The sequence below is a fragment of the Anomaloglossus baeobatrachus genome, chromosome 9, assembly GCF_048569485.1.
Source record: "Anomaloglossus baeobatrachus isolate aAnoBae1 chromosome 9, aAnoBae1.hap1, whole genome shotgun sequence".
Taxonomy (NCBI): domain Eukaryota; kingdom Metazoa; phylum Chordata; class Amphibia; order Anura; family Aromobatidae; genus Anomaloglossus; species Anomaloglossus baeobatrachus.
Window position 1 is genome coordinate 183,454,376 of NC_134361.1, and position 19,428 is coordinate 183,473,803.

At 53.4% G+C, this 19,428-nt stretch overlaps 1 protein-coding gene across 1 annotated transcript in view; it reads right to left on the reverse strand.

The window, feature by feature from the left end:
• GTF3C3 (general transcription factor IIIC subunit 3) overlaps window positions 1-19,428 on the reverse strand; it is a 111,952-nt gene that overhangs the window by 64,260 nt on the left and 28,264 nt on the right. The window contains exons 5-7 of the mRNA XM_075324096.1: window positions 17,310-17,433; window positions 2,487-2,678; window positions 2,226-2,391 (exon numbers count right to left, since the gene is read on the reverse strand). Coding sequence (XP_075180211.1) covers window positions 2,226-2,391; window positions 2,487-2,678; window positions 17,310-17,433 — 482 coding nt within the window. The remainder of the gene's footprint in view (window positions 1-2,225; window positions 2,392-2,486; window positions 2,679-17,309; window positions 17,434-19,428) is intronic.

Sequence of the window (19,428 nt, forward strand, 5' to 3'; positions counted from 1 at the left end):
GCCAAGGAGTGGCTCTTTTTAGGAGACCACCATAACCACCATATTAAGTGTCCCTTTTAGTCAATATCCAACTCTTGACGAGTTTGAAGATGTGACAAGGGAAATACCAAGCCCAGGTATCCATAGAAATTAATGTGAGCTACGTAAAGATTACAGATCAGCCGCTCTTGGCTATTTTCAAAGCACTACCACCAATGGTTGGAGTTACTCCGATCTGAGCCACGAAAGGCCAAGATGGGAATAACTCCTTAAAAGGAACCGGTCACTAGATTCAGAGCCTGAAATGCCATCAAGGACCGAACACAATCTACGAGGTGCTCTATATGATTAAGGGTCATGTGTGATCTATCAGAGCCAGATCTAAGGCAGGAATGAAGTATGCTACCTGGATCACTTTGAGGGGATCAGAAACGCAGCAATTTTACCTCCTTCCCAACATCCGCAGTATATGTATGTGAGCATGCACCAAATCCGGCATGTTGGCTCTGTTATAAAGTCAACATCTGCAGGTAAAGGCATCAATAGGAGATAAGTCTGCTGCTGTCTACCCCTTAAATGCCACGATCAATCGGTGACAGAGGCATTTAAAGGAGTTTTGTGCAGTTTGTTATAAAAAGTTAAGAGACTGCGCTTGACTCGCCTCCCCGGGTTCAGCACCGATTCTCTGCTGATACTCCTGGTGTCTGTTGTGCCGACATACGTCAACAGCGCTGGAGCCAATCAGTGGGCTCAACAGCAGCTCGTGCCATCTACACGGGCAGAGCTCACAGATTGGTTACAGCGCCGGGGGCGGCTCAAGTCCGTCAGGGGGGGCGGCTCAAGTCCGTCAGGGGGGGCGGCTCAAGTCCGTCAGGGGGGGGCGGCTCAAGTCCGTCAGGGGGGGCGGCTCAAGTCCGTCAGGGGGGGCGGCTCAAGTCCGTCAGGGGGGGGCGGCTCAAGTCCGTCAGGGGGGGGCGGCTCAAGTCCGTCAGGGGGGGGCGGCTCAAGTCCGTCAGGGGGGGGCGGCTCAAGTCCGTCAGGGGGGGCGGCTCAAGTCCGTCAGGGGGGGCGGCTCAAGTCCGTCAGGGGGGGCGGCTCAAGTCAGTCAGGGGGGGCGGCTCAAGTCAGTCAGGGGGGGCGGCTCAAGTCCGTCAGGGGGGGGCGGCTCAAGTCCGTCAGGGGGGGCGGCTCAGGTCCGTCAGGGGGGGCGGCTCAAGTCCGTCAGGGGGGGCGGCTCAAGTCCGTCAGGGGGGCGGCTCAAGTCCGTCAGGGGGGGGCGGCTCAAGTCCGTCAGGGGGGGGGCTCAAGTCCGTCAGGGGGGGGGCTCAAGTCCGTCAGGGGGGGGGCTCAAGTCCGTCAGGGGGGGGGCTCAAGTCCGTCAGGGGGGGGGGCTCAAGTCCGTCAGGGGGGGGGCTCAAGTCCGTCAGGGGGGGCGGCTCAAGTCCGTCAGGGGGGGCGGCTCAAGTCCGTCAGGGGGGGCGGCTCAAGTCCGTCAGGGGGGGCGGCTCAAGTCCGTCAGGGGGGGCGGCTCAAGTCCGTCAGGGGGGGCGGCTCAAGTCCGTCAGGGGGGGCGGCTCAAGTCCGTCAGGGGGGGCGGCTCAAGTCCGTCAGGGGGGGCGGCTCAAGTCCGTCAGGGGGGGCGGCTCAAGTCCGTCAGGGGGGGCGGCTCAAGTCCGTCAGAGGGGGCGGCTCAAGTCCGTCAGGGGGGGGGCGGTTCAAGTCCGTCAGGGGGGGGCGGCTCAAGTCCGTCAGGGGGGGCGGCTCAAGTCCGTCAGGGGGGGCGGCTCAAGTCCGTCACGGGAGGCGGCTCAAGTCCGTCACGGGGGGGGGCGGTTCAAGTCCGTCACGGGGGGCGGCTCAAGTCCGTCACGGGGGGGGGCGGTTCAAGTCCGTCAGAGGGGGCGGCTCAAGTCCGTCAGGGGGGGGGCGGTTCAAGTCCGTCAGGGGGGGGCGGCTCAAGTCCGTCAGGGGGGGCGGCTCAAGTGTCCGTCGGGGGGGGGCTCAAGTCCGTCACGGGGGGCGGCTCAAGTCCGTCACGGGGGGGGGGGGCGGCTCAAGTCGAGCTGAAGTCCCACAGGGTAATTTTAGTTGTATACTGCAATACACTTTAATTGAATGTAGAAAGAGCGATCAGACGATCGCAGGTTCAAGTCCGCTAAAGTGACAAAAAAAACCCCCCAAAACATTGGAAAAGTAATCGTAAACTTATGCAGATGAGCAAAAAGTGAAAAAATGAAATCAATTACTTCGCCATATCTCTCGCCAGCTGCATAAAACGCTCCCCATCAGACGGAGACAATAAATTCAAGATCCGCCGATATCCATCCATGGCCATTTTATGATCCCCGATCTGCTCGTACAGGCTGGATCTCTCCCACAAATATCGGACATTGGTAGCATTATACTTCAAGGCTGGAAAATATCACAAACAGGTCGGTCCCAGATGTTAGTGTCAGAAGGAACCTTTTAGAAAACCTTGGATTCATTTTCTCAGCCCGAGAACAAACCTTTGGAATAGCAAAATATGGCCTGTTTGATGTTGTCCTGTTCCAAAGACATCTCCGCCAGCCTGACCCATTCTTCTGTGTCGCTGGGGTTCAGGTGAGCTGCAATCAGCTCAAACTGCAGGGACTTCTCCATGTCTCCTTGGTCCTCATATATCATTGCAAGCGTGGAGAACGGCTCGTAAGCCAACGGAGCTGAAAAGAAAACCGTGATGAGTTGTTGAGACAAGTATACTTTTTTTGCGGGGGACTACAGCATTTAACAAGAAGCTATCCCTTAAACACTTAATAAAAACCTTCATTATAAGTAAACAACAGCACACAGCTTGATAAGTGACACATTCCTGAATTCACTGTTTTAACCCCTACGACATTCTATCTTCAGATTACACATCAAAAACCTGCTGGCAGATTCCCTTTAAGCATATAAAAACAAACAAATACAAATTGCCATTTTAAGAATAAAAAAGAGAATTTTGTTACTTACCGTAAATTCTTTTTCTTATAGTTCCGTATTGGGAGACCCAGACAATGGGTGTTTAGCTTCTGCCTCCGGAGGACACACAAAGTACTACACTTAAAAGTGTAGCTCCTCCCTCTGAGCTTATACACCCCCTGGTAGCCAGTCCTAGCCAGTTTAGTGCAAAAGCTGAAGGAGAATAGCCACCCACAAGTAGAACAGAGCAAGAGCCGGAACAACCGGAGACTCTGTCCATGACAACAGCCGGTGATAACACACGGAACAAGAAAATTGCCAACAGGCAACAGGGAGGGAGCTGGGTCTCCCAATACGGAACTATAAGAAAAAGAATTTACGGTAAGTAACAAAATTCTCTTTTTCTTTATCGTTCCTTTGGGAGACCCAGACCATGGGACGTTCCAAAGCAGTCCCTGGGTGGGAATAAACAGAAAAAACTAAGAAGTAGGCGGAGCCTAACTTCACAAATGGGTGACAGCCGCCTGAAGGATGCGTCTGCCCAAGCTCGCATCTGCCGAAGCATGAGCATGCACTTGGTAGTGCTTCGAAAAGGTATGCAGGCTAGTCCAAGTGGCAGCCTGACAGACTTGTTGAGCCGTAGCCTGGTGCCTAAAAGCCCAAGAGGCACCGACAGCTCTGGTCGAGTGTGCTTTGATCCCCGGCGGGGGAGGCACCCGAGTACTCTGGTAGGCGTTCAAAATGGTTGATCTAATCCAATGGGCCAAGGTCGGCTTAGAAGCAGAGAGACCCTTGCGCCGCCCTGTGGTTAGCACAAAAAGAGAGGTGCACCACCTAAGCGCAGCGGTGTGAGACACATAAATCCGGAGAGCACGCACCAGATCTAGAGTATGCAGCGCTTTCTCAAAGCGATGAACAGGGGCCGGACAGAAGGAAGGCAAGGAAATATCCTGGTTAAGGTGGAAGGGAGAGACCACCTTAGGAAGAAAGTCCGGGGTCGGACGGAGAACTACCTTGTCTTGGTGAAAAACCAAAAAAGGTGACTCCGAGGAGAGCGCAGCCAAATCAGAGACTCTCCTGAGAGAAGTTATGGCAACTAGAAAGGCCACCTTTTGAGAAAGACGATACAAAGAAACCTCCCTAAGGGATGGAACAAGTTAAGGTCCCAGGGATCCAAGGGCCGCCGATAAGGCGGAATGATGTGAGACGCACCTTGCATGAAGGTGCGGACCTGAGCCAGCCAGGCGAGATGCCGCTGGAACAGCACTGATAGAGCTGAGACTTGTCCCTTGAGAGAGTTGAGGGACAGTCCTAGCTGCAGACTGGACTGTAAAAAAGACAGAAGGGTCGGCAACGAGAATGGCCAAGGAGAATGGCCGGAAGAGCGACACCAGGACAGGAAAATTTTCCAAGTCCTGTGATAGATCTTGACGGAGGAAGACTTACGGGCCCGAGTCATAGTGGAGATGACTTCAGGAGGAATACCAGAAGCCGTCAAAATCCAGGACTCAAGAGCCACGCCGTCAATTTGAGTGCCGCAGAATTCGGGCGGAAAAACGGACCTTGCGAGAGCAGGTCTGGACGGTCCGGAAGATGCCACGGCATCTCCACGGACAGTTGGAGCAGGTCCGGATACCAAGCTCGCCTGGGCCAGTCCGGTGCAATGAGGATGACTCGACGGCCCTCCATTCTGATCTTGCGCAGGACTCTGGGCAAGAGAGCTAGAGGGGGAAACACGTAGGACAGACGAAACTGGGACCAGTCTTGAACCAGAGCGTCCGCGGCGAAGGCCTGAGGATCGTGGGAGCGAGCCACGTAAACCGGAACCTTGTTGTTGTGACGGGATGCCATTAGATCCACGTCCGGAGTGCCCCACTTGCGGCAGATTGACTGAAACACTGCCGGGTGCAGGGACCACTCGCCACCGTCCACGGATTGACAGCTGAGATAATCTGCCTCCCAGTTTTCTACGCCAGGGATGTGGACTGCGGATATGGTGGACTTGGAGTCCTCCGCCCATTAAAGAATGCGTTGGACCTCCAACATTGCCAGGCGGCTGCGTGTCCCGTCTTGGTGATTGATGTAGGCAACCGCTGTCGCGTTGTCTGACTGGACTCGAATGTGCCTGCCCGCCAACAGGTGGTGAAAGGCTAGGAGAGCTAGAAGCACAGCTCTGGTTTCCAGCACATTGATTGAAAGGGCTGACTCGGACGGAGTCCAAGTGCCCTGTGCTCTGTGGTGGAGATGTACTGCTCCCCAGCCGGATAGGCTGGTATCCGTGGTGAGAATCACCCAGGACGGAGTCAGGAAGGAGCGCCCTTGGGACAGGGAGAGGGGTCGAAGCCACCACTGAAGAGAGCTCCTGGTCCGTGGCGACAGAGCCACTAACCTCTGTAAGGAGGAAGGCCGCTCGTCCCAACAGCGGAGAATGTCCAGCTGCAGAGGACGCAGATGGAACTGGGCAAAGGGAACCGCCTCCATGGAGGCCACCATTTGACCCAGCACCTGCATCAGGCTCCTGAGGGAATAACGGCGGGGCCTCAGGAGAGAGCGCACCGCTAGCCGGAGAGACTGCTGTTTGATTAAGGGCAACTTCACAAGTGCCGGCAAAGTCTCGAACTGCATCCCTAGGTACGTGAGACTCTGGTTCGGAGTCAGAGTGGATTTGGGAAGATTGACAATCCACCCGAATTGGGCTAGGGTGGCGAGAGTGAGCGAAACACTCCGCTGACAGTCTGCGCTGGATGGAGCCTTGACCAGAAGGTCGTCCAGATAAGGAAGCACTGCTAACCCCTGGAGGTGCAGGACCGCAATCACTGCCGCCATGACCTTGGTGAATACCCGAGGGGCCGTGGCTAACCCGAAGGGGAGAGCCACGAATTGGAAATGATCCTCTCCTATCGCAAAACGTAACCAACGCTGATGTGACACTGCAATTGGCACATGTAGATCGGCATCTCTGATGTCGATGGACGCAAGGAACTCCCCTTGGGTCATAGAGGCAATGACTGATCGCAGAGACTCCATGCGAAAATGCCGCACCCGGACATGCTTGTTGAGAAGCTTGAGATCCAGGATGGGCCGGAAGGTACCGTCCTTTTTTGGAACTAGGAAGAGATTTGAGCAAAAACCTCTGAACCGTTCCTGAGCGGGGACTGGGACAATCACTCCGTTTGCCTGCAAGGACGCCACGGCCTGTGAGAAGGCGGCGGCCTTGGAGCAGGGGGGAGTTGAGAGAAAAAATCTGTTTGGCGGGCTGGAAGAGAATTCTATCCTGTAGCCGTGAGATATGATGTCTCTCACCCACTGATCGGAGACTTGCTTTGACCAAGCGTCGCCAAAGTGGGAGAGCCTGCCACCGACTAAGGACGTGGCTGGAGCGGGCCGAGAGTCACGAGGAGGCTGCCTTAGTAGCAGAACCTCCTGCGGTCTTCTGCGGACGCGCTTTTGGGCGCGAGTTGGATTTCTGATCCTTGGCTGAGTTAGCGGACGAGGCGGAAGGCTTAGAGGATGACCAGTTGGAGGAACGAAAGGAACGAAACCTCGATTGATTCCTACCCTGGGCGGGTTTCCTGGTCTTGGTTTGTGGCATGGAAGTACTCTTCCCGCCAGTAGCTTCTTTAATGATTTCATCCAGCTGTTCACAAAACAGCCGGGACCAGCAAAAGGGATCCCAGCAAGAAACTTCTTGGAAGAAGCATCTGCCTTCCACTCTCGAAGCCACAAAATCCTGCGGATAACAAGAGAATTAGCTGAAGCCACCGCAGTGCGGTGAGCAGCCTCTAGCATGGCAGACATGGCATAAGATGAAAAAGCTGAAGCCTGAGAAGTTAAGGTAACCATCTCAGGCATAGATTCCCTGGTGAGGGAATGCATCTCCTCTAGAGAAGCAGAGATGGCTTTGAGAGCCCACACTGCTGCAAAAGTCGGGGAAAACGCGGCCCCCACAGCTTCATACACAGATTTGGCCAGAAGGTCAATCTGACGGTCAGTGGAATCCTTAAGTGAGGTGCCGTCAGCCACCGACACAACGGTCCGGGCTGAGAGCCTAGACACCGGAGGGTCTACCTTTGGGGAGTGAGACCACTCCTTGACCACCTCAGGTGGAAATGGAAACCGGTCATCAGAACCACGCTTTGGAAAGCGTTTGTCAGGGCAGGCCCTGGGTTTGGTCACAGCGGTCTGAAAACTGGAGTGGTTAAAGAACACACTCTTCACTCTCTTAGGCGAGGTAAACTGGTGCTTTTCTGCCAAAGAGAGTTGCTCCTCTGACACTGACGGATTGAGATCCAGCACAGAATTAATAGAAGCAATCAAATCACTAAGATCTGAGTCACCCTCAGAGAAATCGATGGGATACATAGCCTCCGAGCCCCCAGTGAGGGCATCCTCCTCATTTTGAGAGTCAGCTCTTGAGGCAGAGCCGTGGGATGGGGAGGGGGAGGAAACCCTGTGCCTTCTCTTAGAAGGACGGGGTCTGGGATCAGATGATGAATCCTCCGTGAGCTCCGATGGACGGAGGTCAGAGGATAGGAATCCTCTGTCAAGAGTATTAGAGGCACCCTGTGGGGGGGGCTGATGCATATTCATCAAAGTCCTGGACAAAAGTCCCATGGACTCGGCAAATGACTGGGATATGGACCTAGAAAAGGACTCTACCCAGGCCGGGGGGGTTCAGTCACAGGTGCAGCAGCAGCCTGAGAGACCACTGGGGGTGAGACTCCAGGCTGTGGCACCGCCAAGTTAGAGCAACCATCACAGTGTGGTGCTCGGCTCAGGCAGCAGGAGCTTACATGCAGTGCATGCAGAATAAAGCTTTGGAGGCTTGCTCCTTGTGTGAGACATGCTGCTGGAGTGGGGGCTTTGCAGAGAATAAACCCCAGGGAGAATATACAGAGGTCCACAACCGGAGACCGGCTGTGGCTTACCAGACCGCTGAGCGCGGTGTTGTGTGCCCTCCAGATCCCGAAGCCCGGTCCCCCAGTGCGCAGCACCTCAGCAGAGATGCAGAATCCAGGATGTCCCAGAGCAGAGTGAACTTTGCCTGAGAAATGGCCGCCGGAGCGAAGAGAGGGGGCGGGACTAGGGGCGTTCCTATAAAAGAGCGGAAACTGGAGGGCTATAGAGACCTGCAGGGAAGGAGGGATGCCCCAGCAGTGGGGAGTGTCCCTCCCCTGTGTAGAACGGCCGCCGGGAGGAGCCGAACCTGTCCCTCTGCATGAGTGACATGCGAGGGCAGGAAAACGAAACTAGGCCTCCGGCGAAGCCGGGGCCTAAATTTAAGCGGCGAGGCCGACAAGCAGGCACCATCGGCGCGGTTCTCGGGCAAAAGCTAGAGAACACGCCGGAAAAGTTAAAACAATCACATACAGCATACTCTCCCCTTACAATAAAGAACCGGGACCCCCAACATAAACGTCTCAGGTACTTAGCTGCTGAGACGCAGGGCCATGTCCCTGGGGATGAGTGCTCCGGTCCAACAGAATCCTCAAGGGGCTGTGGATGGAGACCGGACTCCTGCCAGGCATGGAGACCGTGCTGGCTCCCACTTCAAGCCAGAGCCCAGAAGGGATGGTGAAGGAGCGCGGCATGTAAGGCTTCAGCCTTGTAAATCAACCTTAACAACACCGCCGACACAGTGGGGTGAGAAGGGACATGCCGGGAGTCCAGACATGGACCCGCTTTTCTTCAAACTCTTTCCAAAAGTCAAACAAATCAGATGAGAATGCATGTGTGGATGTATGCCTCCTGAACACAAAGCGATAAACTGGCTAGGACTGGCTACCAGGGGGTGTATAAGCTCAGAGGGAGGAGCTACACTTTTAAGTGTAGTACTTTGTGTGTCCTCCGGAGGCAGAAGCTAAACACCCATGGTCTGGGTCTCCCAAAGGAACGATAAAGAAAAAACAGCTTTAATATGGGGAAAAAATAGCTGCATAAATGTTAAAAATAAAAAGCTTTGGCTCATAAAATATGGAGATCGAAAATAAATATATATTTTTATTACCAGGACGTTATCACTGCTACAGTTCAACCACGCCCCTTCCTGTGATAAGCAGCTCAATGTCAAAAGACATTGTACATACAGAGCCTGATGTGGGGATGTGGGCGGGGTTAGCTTTCTCTGCTCTGATGCATTGCTAAATGTAAAAACTCAGATTGTGTCACAACAGCTGCTCCCAGTAATCTAAGTGACACATCACTGGAATCAGGGTCTCTGTCTCTACATTATACTGCTCTCAGATGAGGTAGCAAAAACCTGGTGATAAATTCCATTTAGAAAGGTTGTGTGTGACCCATATTTTAATTATCAAGATCAATTTCTGAAACATCTGTTTTATATAGCGATTCCTAGGAAGCCATTATAAGGATCTGACTTGTTGCCTTATGTGGGAGAGATTTCAAGGCATGCTCTGGGACCTGTGCAGAGGTCATTGTGCAAGGAGGGGAGAGGAAGAAGGGAATTTTGTTTACTTACCGTAAATTCCTTTTCTTCTAGCTCTAATTGGGAGACCCAGACAATTGGGTGTATAGGCTATGCCTCCGGAGGCCGCACAAAGTATTACACTCAAAAGTGTTAAGCCCCTCCCCTTCTGCCTATACACCCCCCGTGCTCCCACGGGCTCCTCAGTTTTGGTGCAAAAGCAAGAAGGAGGAAAAAGAATTATAAACTGGTTTAAAGTAACTTCAATCCGAAGGAATATCGGAGAACTGAAACCATTCAACATGAACAACATGTGTACACAAAAAAACAGGGGCGGGTGCTGGGTCTCCCAATTAGAGCTAGAAGAAAAGGAATTTACGGTAAGTAAACAAAATTCCCTTCTTCTTTGTCGCTCTATTGGGAGACCCAGACAATTGGGACGTCCAAAAGCAGTCCCTGGGTGGGTAAAATAATACCTCGTAAGAGAGCCGTAAAACGGCCCTTTCCTACAGGTGGGCAACCGCCGCCTGAAGGACTCGTCTACCTAGGCTGGCATCCGCCGAAGCATAGGTATGCACCTGATAGTGTTTCGTGAAAGTGTGCAGGCTCGACCAGGTAGCCGCCTGACACACCTGCTGAGCCGCAGCCTGGTGCCTCAAAGCCCAGGACGCGCCCACGGCTCTGGTAGAATGGGCCCTCAGCCCTGATGGAACCGGAAGCCCAGCCGAACGGTAAGCTTCGATAATTGGCTCCTTGATCCACCGAGCCAGGGTTGATTTGGAAACCTGTGACCCTTTACGCTGGCCAGCGACAAGGACAAAGAGTGCATCCGAGCGGCGCAAGGGCGCCGTACGAGAAATGTAGAGTCTGAGTGCTCTCACCAAATCTAACAAGTGCAAATCCTTTTCACATTGGTGAACTGGATGAGGATAAAAAGAAGGTAAGGAGATATCCTGATTGAGATGAAAGGAGGATACCACCTTAGGGAGAAAATCCGGAACCGGACGTAGAACCACCTTGTCCTGGTAAAACACCAGGAAAGGGGCTTTGCACGACAATGCTGCTAGCTCAGACACTCTCCGAAGAGAAGTGACTGCTACTAGAAAAAAACCACTTTCTGCGAAAGTTGTGAGAGGGAAATATCTCTCATTGGCTCGAATGGTGGTTTCTGAAGAACCATCAGAACCCTGTTTAGATCCCAGGGTTCTAACGGCCGCTTGTAAGGTGGAACGATGTGACAAACCCCCTGCAGGAACGTGCGTACCTGTGGAAGCCTGGCTAGGCGCTTCTGGAAAAACACAGAGCGCTGAGACTTGTCCCTTAAGGGAGCCGAGCGACAAACCCTTTTCCAGTCCAGATTGAAAGAAGGACAGAAAAGTGGGCAAGGCAAAAGGCCAGGGAGAAAAAACCCTGAGCAGAGCACCACGACAGGAAAATTTTCCACGTCCTGTGGTAGATCTTGGCGGACGTTGGTTTCCTAGCCTGTCTCATAGTGGCAAAGACGTCTTGAGATAACCCTGAAGACGCTAGGGTCCAGGACCCAATGGCCACACAGTCAGGTTGAGGGCCGCAGAATTCAGATGGAAAAAACGGCCCTCGAGATAGCAAGTCTGTTTGGTCTGGTAGTGTCCACGGTCGGCCGACCGTGAGATGCCACAGATCCGGGTACCACGACCACCTTGGCCAGTCTGGAGCGACGAGGATGGCGCGGCGGCAGTCGGTCCTGATCTTGCGTAACACTCTGGGCAACAGTGCCAGCGGAGGAAACACATAAGGGAGCTGAAACTGCGACCAATCCTGAACTAAGGCGTCTGCCGCCAGAGCTCTGGGATCTTGAGACCGTGCCATGAACATTGGTACCTTGTTGTTGTGCCGGGACGCCATGAGGTCGACGTCCGGCACACCCCAGCAGCAACAGATCTCCTGAAACACGTCCGGGTGAAGGGACCATTCCCCTGCGTCCATGCCCTGGCAACTGAAATAATCTGCTTCCCAGTTTTCCACGCCTGGGATGTGAACTGCGGATATGGTGGATGCCGTGGCTTCCACCCACATCAAAATCCGCCGGACTTCCTGGAAGGCTTGCCGGCTGCGTGTGTCGCCTTGGTGGTTGAAGTATGCCACCGCTGTGGAATTGTCCGACTGAATTCGGATCTGCTTGCCCTCCAGCCACTGCTGGAACGCTTTCTGGGCAAGATACACTGCCCGTATGTCCAGAACGTTGATCTGAAGCGAGGACTCTTGCTGGGTCCACGTACCCTGAGCCCTGTGGTGGAGAAAAACCGCTCCCCACCCTGACAGACTCGCGTCTGTCGTGACTACTTCCCAGGATGGGGGTAGGAAGGATATCCCCTTCGATAATGAAGTGGGAAGAAGCCACCACCGAAGGGAAGCTTTGGTCGCCTGAGAGAGGGAGACGGTCCTGTCGAGGGACGTCGGCTTCCTGTCCCATTTGCGTAGGATGTCCCATTGAAGGGGACGCAGGTGAAACTGCGCGAAAGGGACTGCCTCCATTGCTGCCACCATCTTCCCCAGGAAGTGCATGAGGCGCCTCAAGGGGTGTGACTGGCCTTGAAGGAGAGATTGTACCCCTTTCTGTAGTGACTACTGCTTGATCAGCGGAAGCTTCACTATCGCTGAGAGGGTATGAAACTCCATGCCAAGATATGTCAGCGATTGGGCCGGTGTCAGATTTGACTTTGTAAAATTGATGATCCACCCGACACCCTGGAGAGTCTCCAGGGAAGCGTCAAGGCTGCGTTGGCATGCCTCTTGAGAGGGTGCCTTGATCAGTATCCAAGTACGGGATCACCGAGTGACCCTGAGAGTGGAGGACCGCTACTACAGTAGCCATAACCTTGGTAAAAACCCGTGGGGCTGTTGCCAGGCCGAACGGCCGTGCCACGAATTGCAGGTGTTCATTTCCTATGGCGAAGCGCAAGAAGCGCTGGTGCTCTGGAGCAATCGGTACGTGGAGATAAGCATCTTTGATATCGATCGACGCAAGGAAATCTCCTTGGAACATTGAGGCGATGACGGAGCGGGGGGATTCCATCCTGAACCGTCTGGTTTTTACATGTTTGTTGAGCAGTTTCAGGTCCAGGACCGGGCGGAAAGACCCGTCCTCCTTTGGGACCACAAACAAGTTGGAGTAAAAACCGTGGCTCAGTTGCTGAAGAGGAACCGGGATCACCACTCCTTCTGCCTTCAGAGTGCGCAGCGCCTGCAGAAGAGCCTCGGCTCGCTAGTGAGGCGGGGATGACCTGAAGAATCGAGTCGGGGGACGAGAGGTGAACTCTATCTTGTAACCGTGAGACAGAATGTCTCTCACCCAACGGTCTTTTATTTGTGGCAGCCAGGTGTCGCAAAAGCGGGAAAGCCTGCCACCGACCGAGGATGCTACTAGAGGAGGTCGAAAGTCATGAGGAAGCCGCTTTGTTAGCGGCGCCTCCGGTGGCCTTTTAAGGACGTGACTTAGACCGCCATGCATCAGAGTTCCTTTGTACTTTCTGAGACCTTTTGGACGAGGAGAATTGGGACCTGCCCGCGCCCTGAAAGGACCGAAACCTCGACTGCCCTCTCCTCCGTTGGGGTATGTCCTGTTTGGACTGGGGTAAGGATGTATCCTTTCCCTTGGATTGTTTGATGATTTCATCCAGACGCTCGCCAAACAGCCTGTCGCCAGAAATTGGCAAACTGGTTAAGCGCTTTTTGGAAGCAGAATCTGCCTTCCATTCCCGTAGCCACAAGGCCCTGCGGAGTACCACCGAATTGGCGGCCGCGACCGCCGTACGGCTCGCAGAGTCCAGGACAGCAATAATAGCGTAAGACGCAATTGCCGAGGTCTGGGTGGTAATGGATGCCACTTGTGGCGCGGCCGTGCATGGCTGCTTCAATTTGTGCTTGACCTGCTGAGATAGCTTGTAGCGCCCATACAGCTGCGAATGCTGGGGCAAAAGAAGCTCCGATAGCTTCATAGATGGATTTCAACCAGAGCTCCATCTGCCTGTCAGTGGCATCCTTGAGCGAGGCCCCCTCGTCCACTGCAAGTATGGATCTAGCCGCCAGTCTGGAGATTGGAGGATCCACTTTGGGACACTGAGTCCAACCTTTAACCACGTCAGGGGGAAAAGGATAACGTGTATCCTTAAGGCGCTTAGAAAAAACGCTTATCTGGACAAGCATGATGATTCTGGACTGCCTCTCTGAAATCAGAGTGGTCTAGAAACATACTCGGTGTAAGAGAAGCTGACTCCTCCGCCGGAGGAGCTGAGGGAGAAATATCCAGCATTTGATCGATGGACGCAATAAGAACGTTCAGTATGGCGTCCCCGTCTGGAGTATTAAGATTGAGAGCGCCCTCAGGATCAGAATCCTGATCAGCTGTCTCCGCATTATCACCAGAGATTCCCCCCGCTGAGACCCTGAACAATATGATGTCGAGGGAAATTCTAAGCGAGCCCGCTTAGTCGGTCTGGGGCTGGGGTCTAAGTCAGAACCCTCAGCCTGGGATGTATGAGATACCCCGGGAGGACATTGTTGGTCCAACTGAGGGGGGCCAGGGAACAATGATTCAACAGAGTCCCTTTGCTGAGATACCGGCCTGGACTGCAAGGCTTCTAGTATCTTAGCCATAGTCTCAGAGAGTTTTGCAAACTCCGTCCCCGTCACTAGGACAGTGTCAACAGGTGGCTCCCCCTGGGCCCCTCTTAGCAGAGGCCCTGGCTAAAGAAGTGTCACAGGGGCCGAACATTGCACACAATGAGGGTCAATGGAACCTGCCGGCAGCTGGGTCGTACAAGCGCCGCAGGCAGCATAATAAGCCTGTGTTTTTGGCACCCCTGCCTTTTGTGGGCGCCATGCTATTGTTTTCCCTGAGTAACACACTAGGGTATATAGCCAGAATGAACTGTGCTCATACAGTGTAAAATATATACTAAAAACAAATAATGTATCAGTACACTACAGCACCATGAGGCTAGCACCACAGGTGCTGCTTACCATCCGCCTAAAGCGGTTATGAGGCCACCAGAGACCGTGTCTGGGTCTCTCAGGGTTTGTCCCTCTCTGCAGCGTCGTAGGAGCTGACAGGAAATGGCTGCGGCGTCCTGACGAGAGGAGGGAGCCGTGGGCGTAGCCGAGGTGCTCACACTGTGCACAGTGAGGGGGGTGGAGTATGGAAATCATATTCCAGCCCTCAGTGCTGCTCTTCCGTGCAGCGTCCCGCCCTTCCCCTGCCTGTCAGGACTGAGGGCGGGAGAAAGGGAAACTAGGCCGCAAGCCAAGCCGGGGACTCGAGTATAAGCGTGGCCGCCGTAAAAGCGCGGCCAACGCCGAAGTCCCCGGCGAACTACAAGTCCCAGCCGCGCCGCAGTTTCCCATGGCAGCGGCGGTTAGCGCGGTAGCCCCTACATATAAACACACTCAGCGACGCTGAGTGTGTAATGGCACAGTTTATCCCGGTCCCCCGGTGCACTAGCACACCCAGCAAAGCTGAGGTGTTGCCGTGCGCGGTCCCCACAGGGATACAGAGTACCTTCACGTAGCAGGGCCATGTCCCTGAACGGTACCCGGCTCCTATCCAGCAGGCTCCACAGGAGTTGTGGATGAAGCACGGTCTCAGTGCCTGGAGACCGATAGGATCCCACTTCACCCAGAGCCCTGAGGGGGATGGGGAAGGAAAGCAGCATGTGGGCTCCAGCCTCCGTACCCGCAATGGATACCTCAACCTTAACAACACCGCCGACAAGAGTGGGGTGAGAAGGGAGCATGCTGGGGGCCCTATATGGGCCCACTTTTCTTCCAACCGACATAGTCAGCAGCTGCTGCTGACTAATCTGTGGAGCTGAGCTGTGCGTGTCTGACCTCCTTCGCACAAAGCAAAAAACTGAGGAGCCCGTGGGAGCACGGGGGGTGTATAGGCAGAAGGGGAGGGGCTTAACACTTTTGAGTGTAATACTTTGTGCGGCCTCCGGATGCATAGCCTATACACCCAATTGTCTGGGTCTCCCAATAGAGCGACAAAGAAAGGTGAGCTGCACCTATCTCTCTTTGTGAAAGGCCCATACCAGTGTCCCTTTGCGGTCCTGCCCTCCTCCCCCAGCGGGGACGTCAGCTCTCTCAACTGCTTGGCTGTCCTGCGGTGGCTGCTCAGTCCCCGGTCCATGCTGCCAACTCTGGGAGCCTGTGTACACCTCACCGGTCTTCTGGTACTGTGTGAAGGGTGCGCGTGGCCATGCCCCTTTTCTTTAAGGGCCAGCGCACCCTGACCTGGAAGTGCCTCTCAGGACAGCTGAGAGGTTTCATGTATTTAAGGCACCTTCCCCTTAAGAGAGGTGCCTGGGCAATGAGCTGCTAACGTTGCTAGTTCTCAAGTCCCATTGTGCTGCTGCTGTATTTGTGATGTTCTGCTGCTGATTTGTAAATGTGGTTCAGTGCACTACTAGTCTGCTGCTGCAATCACCCATGCTGGCTGGTTACCATGATCTCCGCTGCTGCAAGTATCCACGCCGGCCGCCTACCACGATACCCGCTGCTGCAAGTACCAAAATCGGCCGAATCCACGACTCCAGCTGCTGCTGTACCTATAAACAGAGACTGTATGGTGGTTGTGGTGCCAGCTGCCAAGGTACCGCAAATCTACTGGGGAAGCCCTCTGCCACCCGCTAACCAGCGTGTGTACCTCCTGCCACCTCCTGTGGCAGTAGTGAAGAGTTGGCGGCCGGTCCAGTTTGCTCCTCTAGGCAAGTGAACGGTACTTTTGGTCCAGAGGACTTACTAATACAATGTTCGCCCTGCGATCGTAACAAATAGTTCACTTTGTGCTATCTACACATAGATGATAAGTTTTTGGTGATAATGAGGTGACTACTGAAGAGTGATCTCTACAGAACAGGATCTGCTGGACTAATATCAGGCTTAGTGGCCTTAGTGAGCATTACAAGACTTTAGCATATATATATATATATATATATATATATATATTATATATATATATATATATATATATATATTATATCTTAATTTAAACCAGTGTTAAGCGGGCTTTACACGCTGCGACATCGCTAATGCGGAGTCGTTGGGGTCACGGATTTTGTGACGCACATCCGGCCGCATTAGCGATGCCGTTGCGTGTGACACCGATAAGCGATTTTGCATCGTTGCAAAACCGTGCAAAATCGCTAATCGGCGACACGGGGGTCCATTCTCAATTATCGTTACTGCAGCAGTAACGAGGTTGTTCCTCGTTCCTGCGGCAGCACACATCGCTGCGTGTGACGCCGCAGGAAAGAGGAAGCTCTCCCTACCTGCCTCCCGGCCGCTATGAGGAAGGAAGGAGGTGGGCGGGATGTTACGTCCCGCTCATCTCCGCCCCTCCGCTGCTATTGGGCGGCGGTTCAGTGACGTTTCAGTGACGTCGCTGTGACGCCGCACGGACCGCCCCCTTAGAAAGGAGGCGGTTCGCCGGTCACAGCGACGTCGCCGGACAGGTAAGTATGTGTGACGGCTCTGGGCGATGTTGTGCGGCACGGGCAGCGATATGCCCGTGTCGCGCAACAGATGGGGGCGGGTACCCACACTAGCGATATCGGGACCGATATCGCAGTGTGTAAAGTAGCCTTTACACATGACTCCACAGGTGCCGGATCGGGTGCCCGAGTGATAACTGTATATCAAGGTGCGGACCGTAACTCCCCACCCCCCCACCCTGACGTACGTTTCGGTTGTGTCATTGTGCATGACAGGGGACATCTCCATTATTTGTACTATTATTTATACTTGTAGGATGTTCAACCAAATTGCAAACTTTGCTTGAGTGTTGAGTTTTTATAACATAGCTTCAAAAAGCTCGGACTGGATGAATGATAATTTATAGCTCCTCCGGGAGTCACACTACGACAATGAATGTGCAATTTTAATTTTGGGCTGGAAAACTCCAAGACATCACAAGCGTTCTCATTTATACCTTGTCTAATGATTTCCATGCACATCACTATGGCTTCCTCTGCCTCCCCTCGGGCAAAACGGATGTTGGCCTCTCCCATGAGGCCTCGGAGAGCTCTCGGGAGCTTACTGCGAGGTCTTTTCGCCTGAAAAGAGAAATGTGCAAATTAAAAAAAAGGATCAGTCAATTCCATCAACGTCATGAACCATAATGAAAATGCTCTCATGATTAAAGTCAAAAACAACAAATTCTGTGTCCGTAGACGTTCCCCAAATAAAACCATTATGTGCAATATGGATGACAGATAGTTTATGCTAAATTAACCCTTGTCTGGTACCATGAAAAAAAGGAGAATTTTGTTTACTTACCGTAAATTCTTTTTTTTCTTATAGTTCCGTCATGGGAGACCCAAACCATGGGGTGTATGCTACTGCCCCCGGAGGACACACAAAGTTACTACACTCAAAAACGTGTAGCTCCTCCCTCCTAGCATATACACCCCCTGCTAGCCAGATCTAGCCAGTTTAGTGCAAAAGCTGAAGGAGGACATCCACCCACAAGAAGAGACAGAGTAAAATCCGGAGGAACCGGAACCTCAGTCTACAACAATAACAGCCGGTGAAGACACACGGAACAGGAAACCTGCCAATAGGCAATAGGGAGGGTGCTGGGTCTCCCATGACGGAACTATAAGAAAAAGAATTTACGGTAAGTAAACAAAATTCTCCTTTTCTTTATCGTTCCTTATGGGAGACCCAAACCATGGGACGTTCAAAAGCAGTCCATGGGTGGGAATAAACAGACAATTGAGAAGCAGGCAAACCTAACTTCACAAATGGGCGACAGACGCTGGAAAAATGCGTCTGCCGAGCCCACGTCTGCCAGAGCATGAGCATGCCTTGGGTAGTGCTTCGAAAAAGTATGCAGACAAATTCGAGCTGCAGACTGACAGACCTACTGAGCCGTAACCTGGTGCCTGAAGCCCAAGAAAAAAAGGCGCCGACAGGTCTGACCAAATGTGCTCTGATCCCCGGTGGGGAAGGCACTTGAGTACACTTGTAAGTCTCAGAAATGGCTGACCTAAGCCAACGATCAGGGTCGGCTTAGATGCCGAGAGACCGCTACGCTGACGAACAGTCAGCACCAGAGAGGTGCACCGCCTAATAACGGCGGTGCGAGACACGTAGATCCGGAGCGCCCGCACCAGATCTAGGATATGCAACGCTTCCTCAAGCGATGAACAGGAGCCGGACAAAAGGAAGGCAGGAAAATTGCCCCGGATAAGGTGGAAGCAGTAACCGCCTTAGGGAAAAAGTCCGGAGTCGAATGAAGACCACCTTGTCTTGATGCAAAAGAGCAAAAAAGGGGGTGACTCCGAGGGAGCGCAGCCAGAACTCTCTGGCGGGAAATTATAGCCACTAGAAAGACTACTTTCTGTGAAAGACACAACAAAGAAACCTCCCGAAGACGGCGCAAAGGGGGGTTTCCGGGAACCGTGAGGACCGGATTAAGGTCCGAGGTCTCCATAGGCCGCCGGAAGGCGGAATGATGTGAGATGCGCCCTTAAAGGAGCGCACCGGAGCCAGCCGGACGATACGCCGCTGGCACATACTGACAGAGCCGAGACCTGTCCCTTAATGAGGGATAGTCCTAGCTGTAGACCGGACTGTGGAAGGGACAGGAGGGTCGGCAAGGCCAAAAAAGGTCAAAGGACACTTTGGAGCTCGAGTCAAAGTGGAGATGACTTCAGGAAGGATATCAGAAGTCGCTAAGATCCAGGACTCAAGAGCTATGCCGTCAATCTGAGAATCCAGAATTCTGACGGGGAAAAAACGGACCTCTTGAGAAAAGGTCTGAACGGTCCAGAAGATGCGAAGGCAACCCAACGGACAGAAGGAGCAGGTCAGAGTACGAAGCCTGCTTAGGTCAGTCTGGAAGAATGACCCGACGGCCCCCTTTACCGATCTTGCGCAGGACTCTGGACAAGAGGTAGAGGGTGAAATTCGTAAAGAGACAAAGCTGGGATCAAACATGAACCAGTGTGTCTACCGCAAAACCTGAGGATTGTGGACCACGGTAGGACAGCTGAAATAGCCTGCCTCGTAGTTTTCACATCTAGGATGTGGACTGCGGATACGGT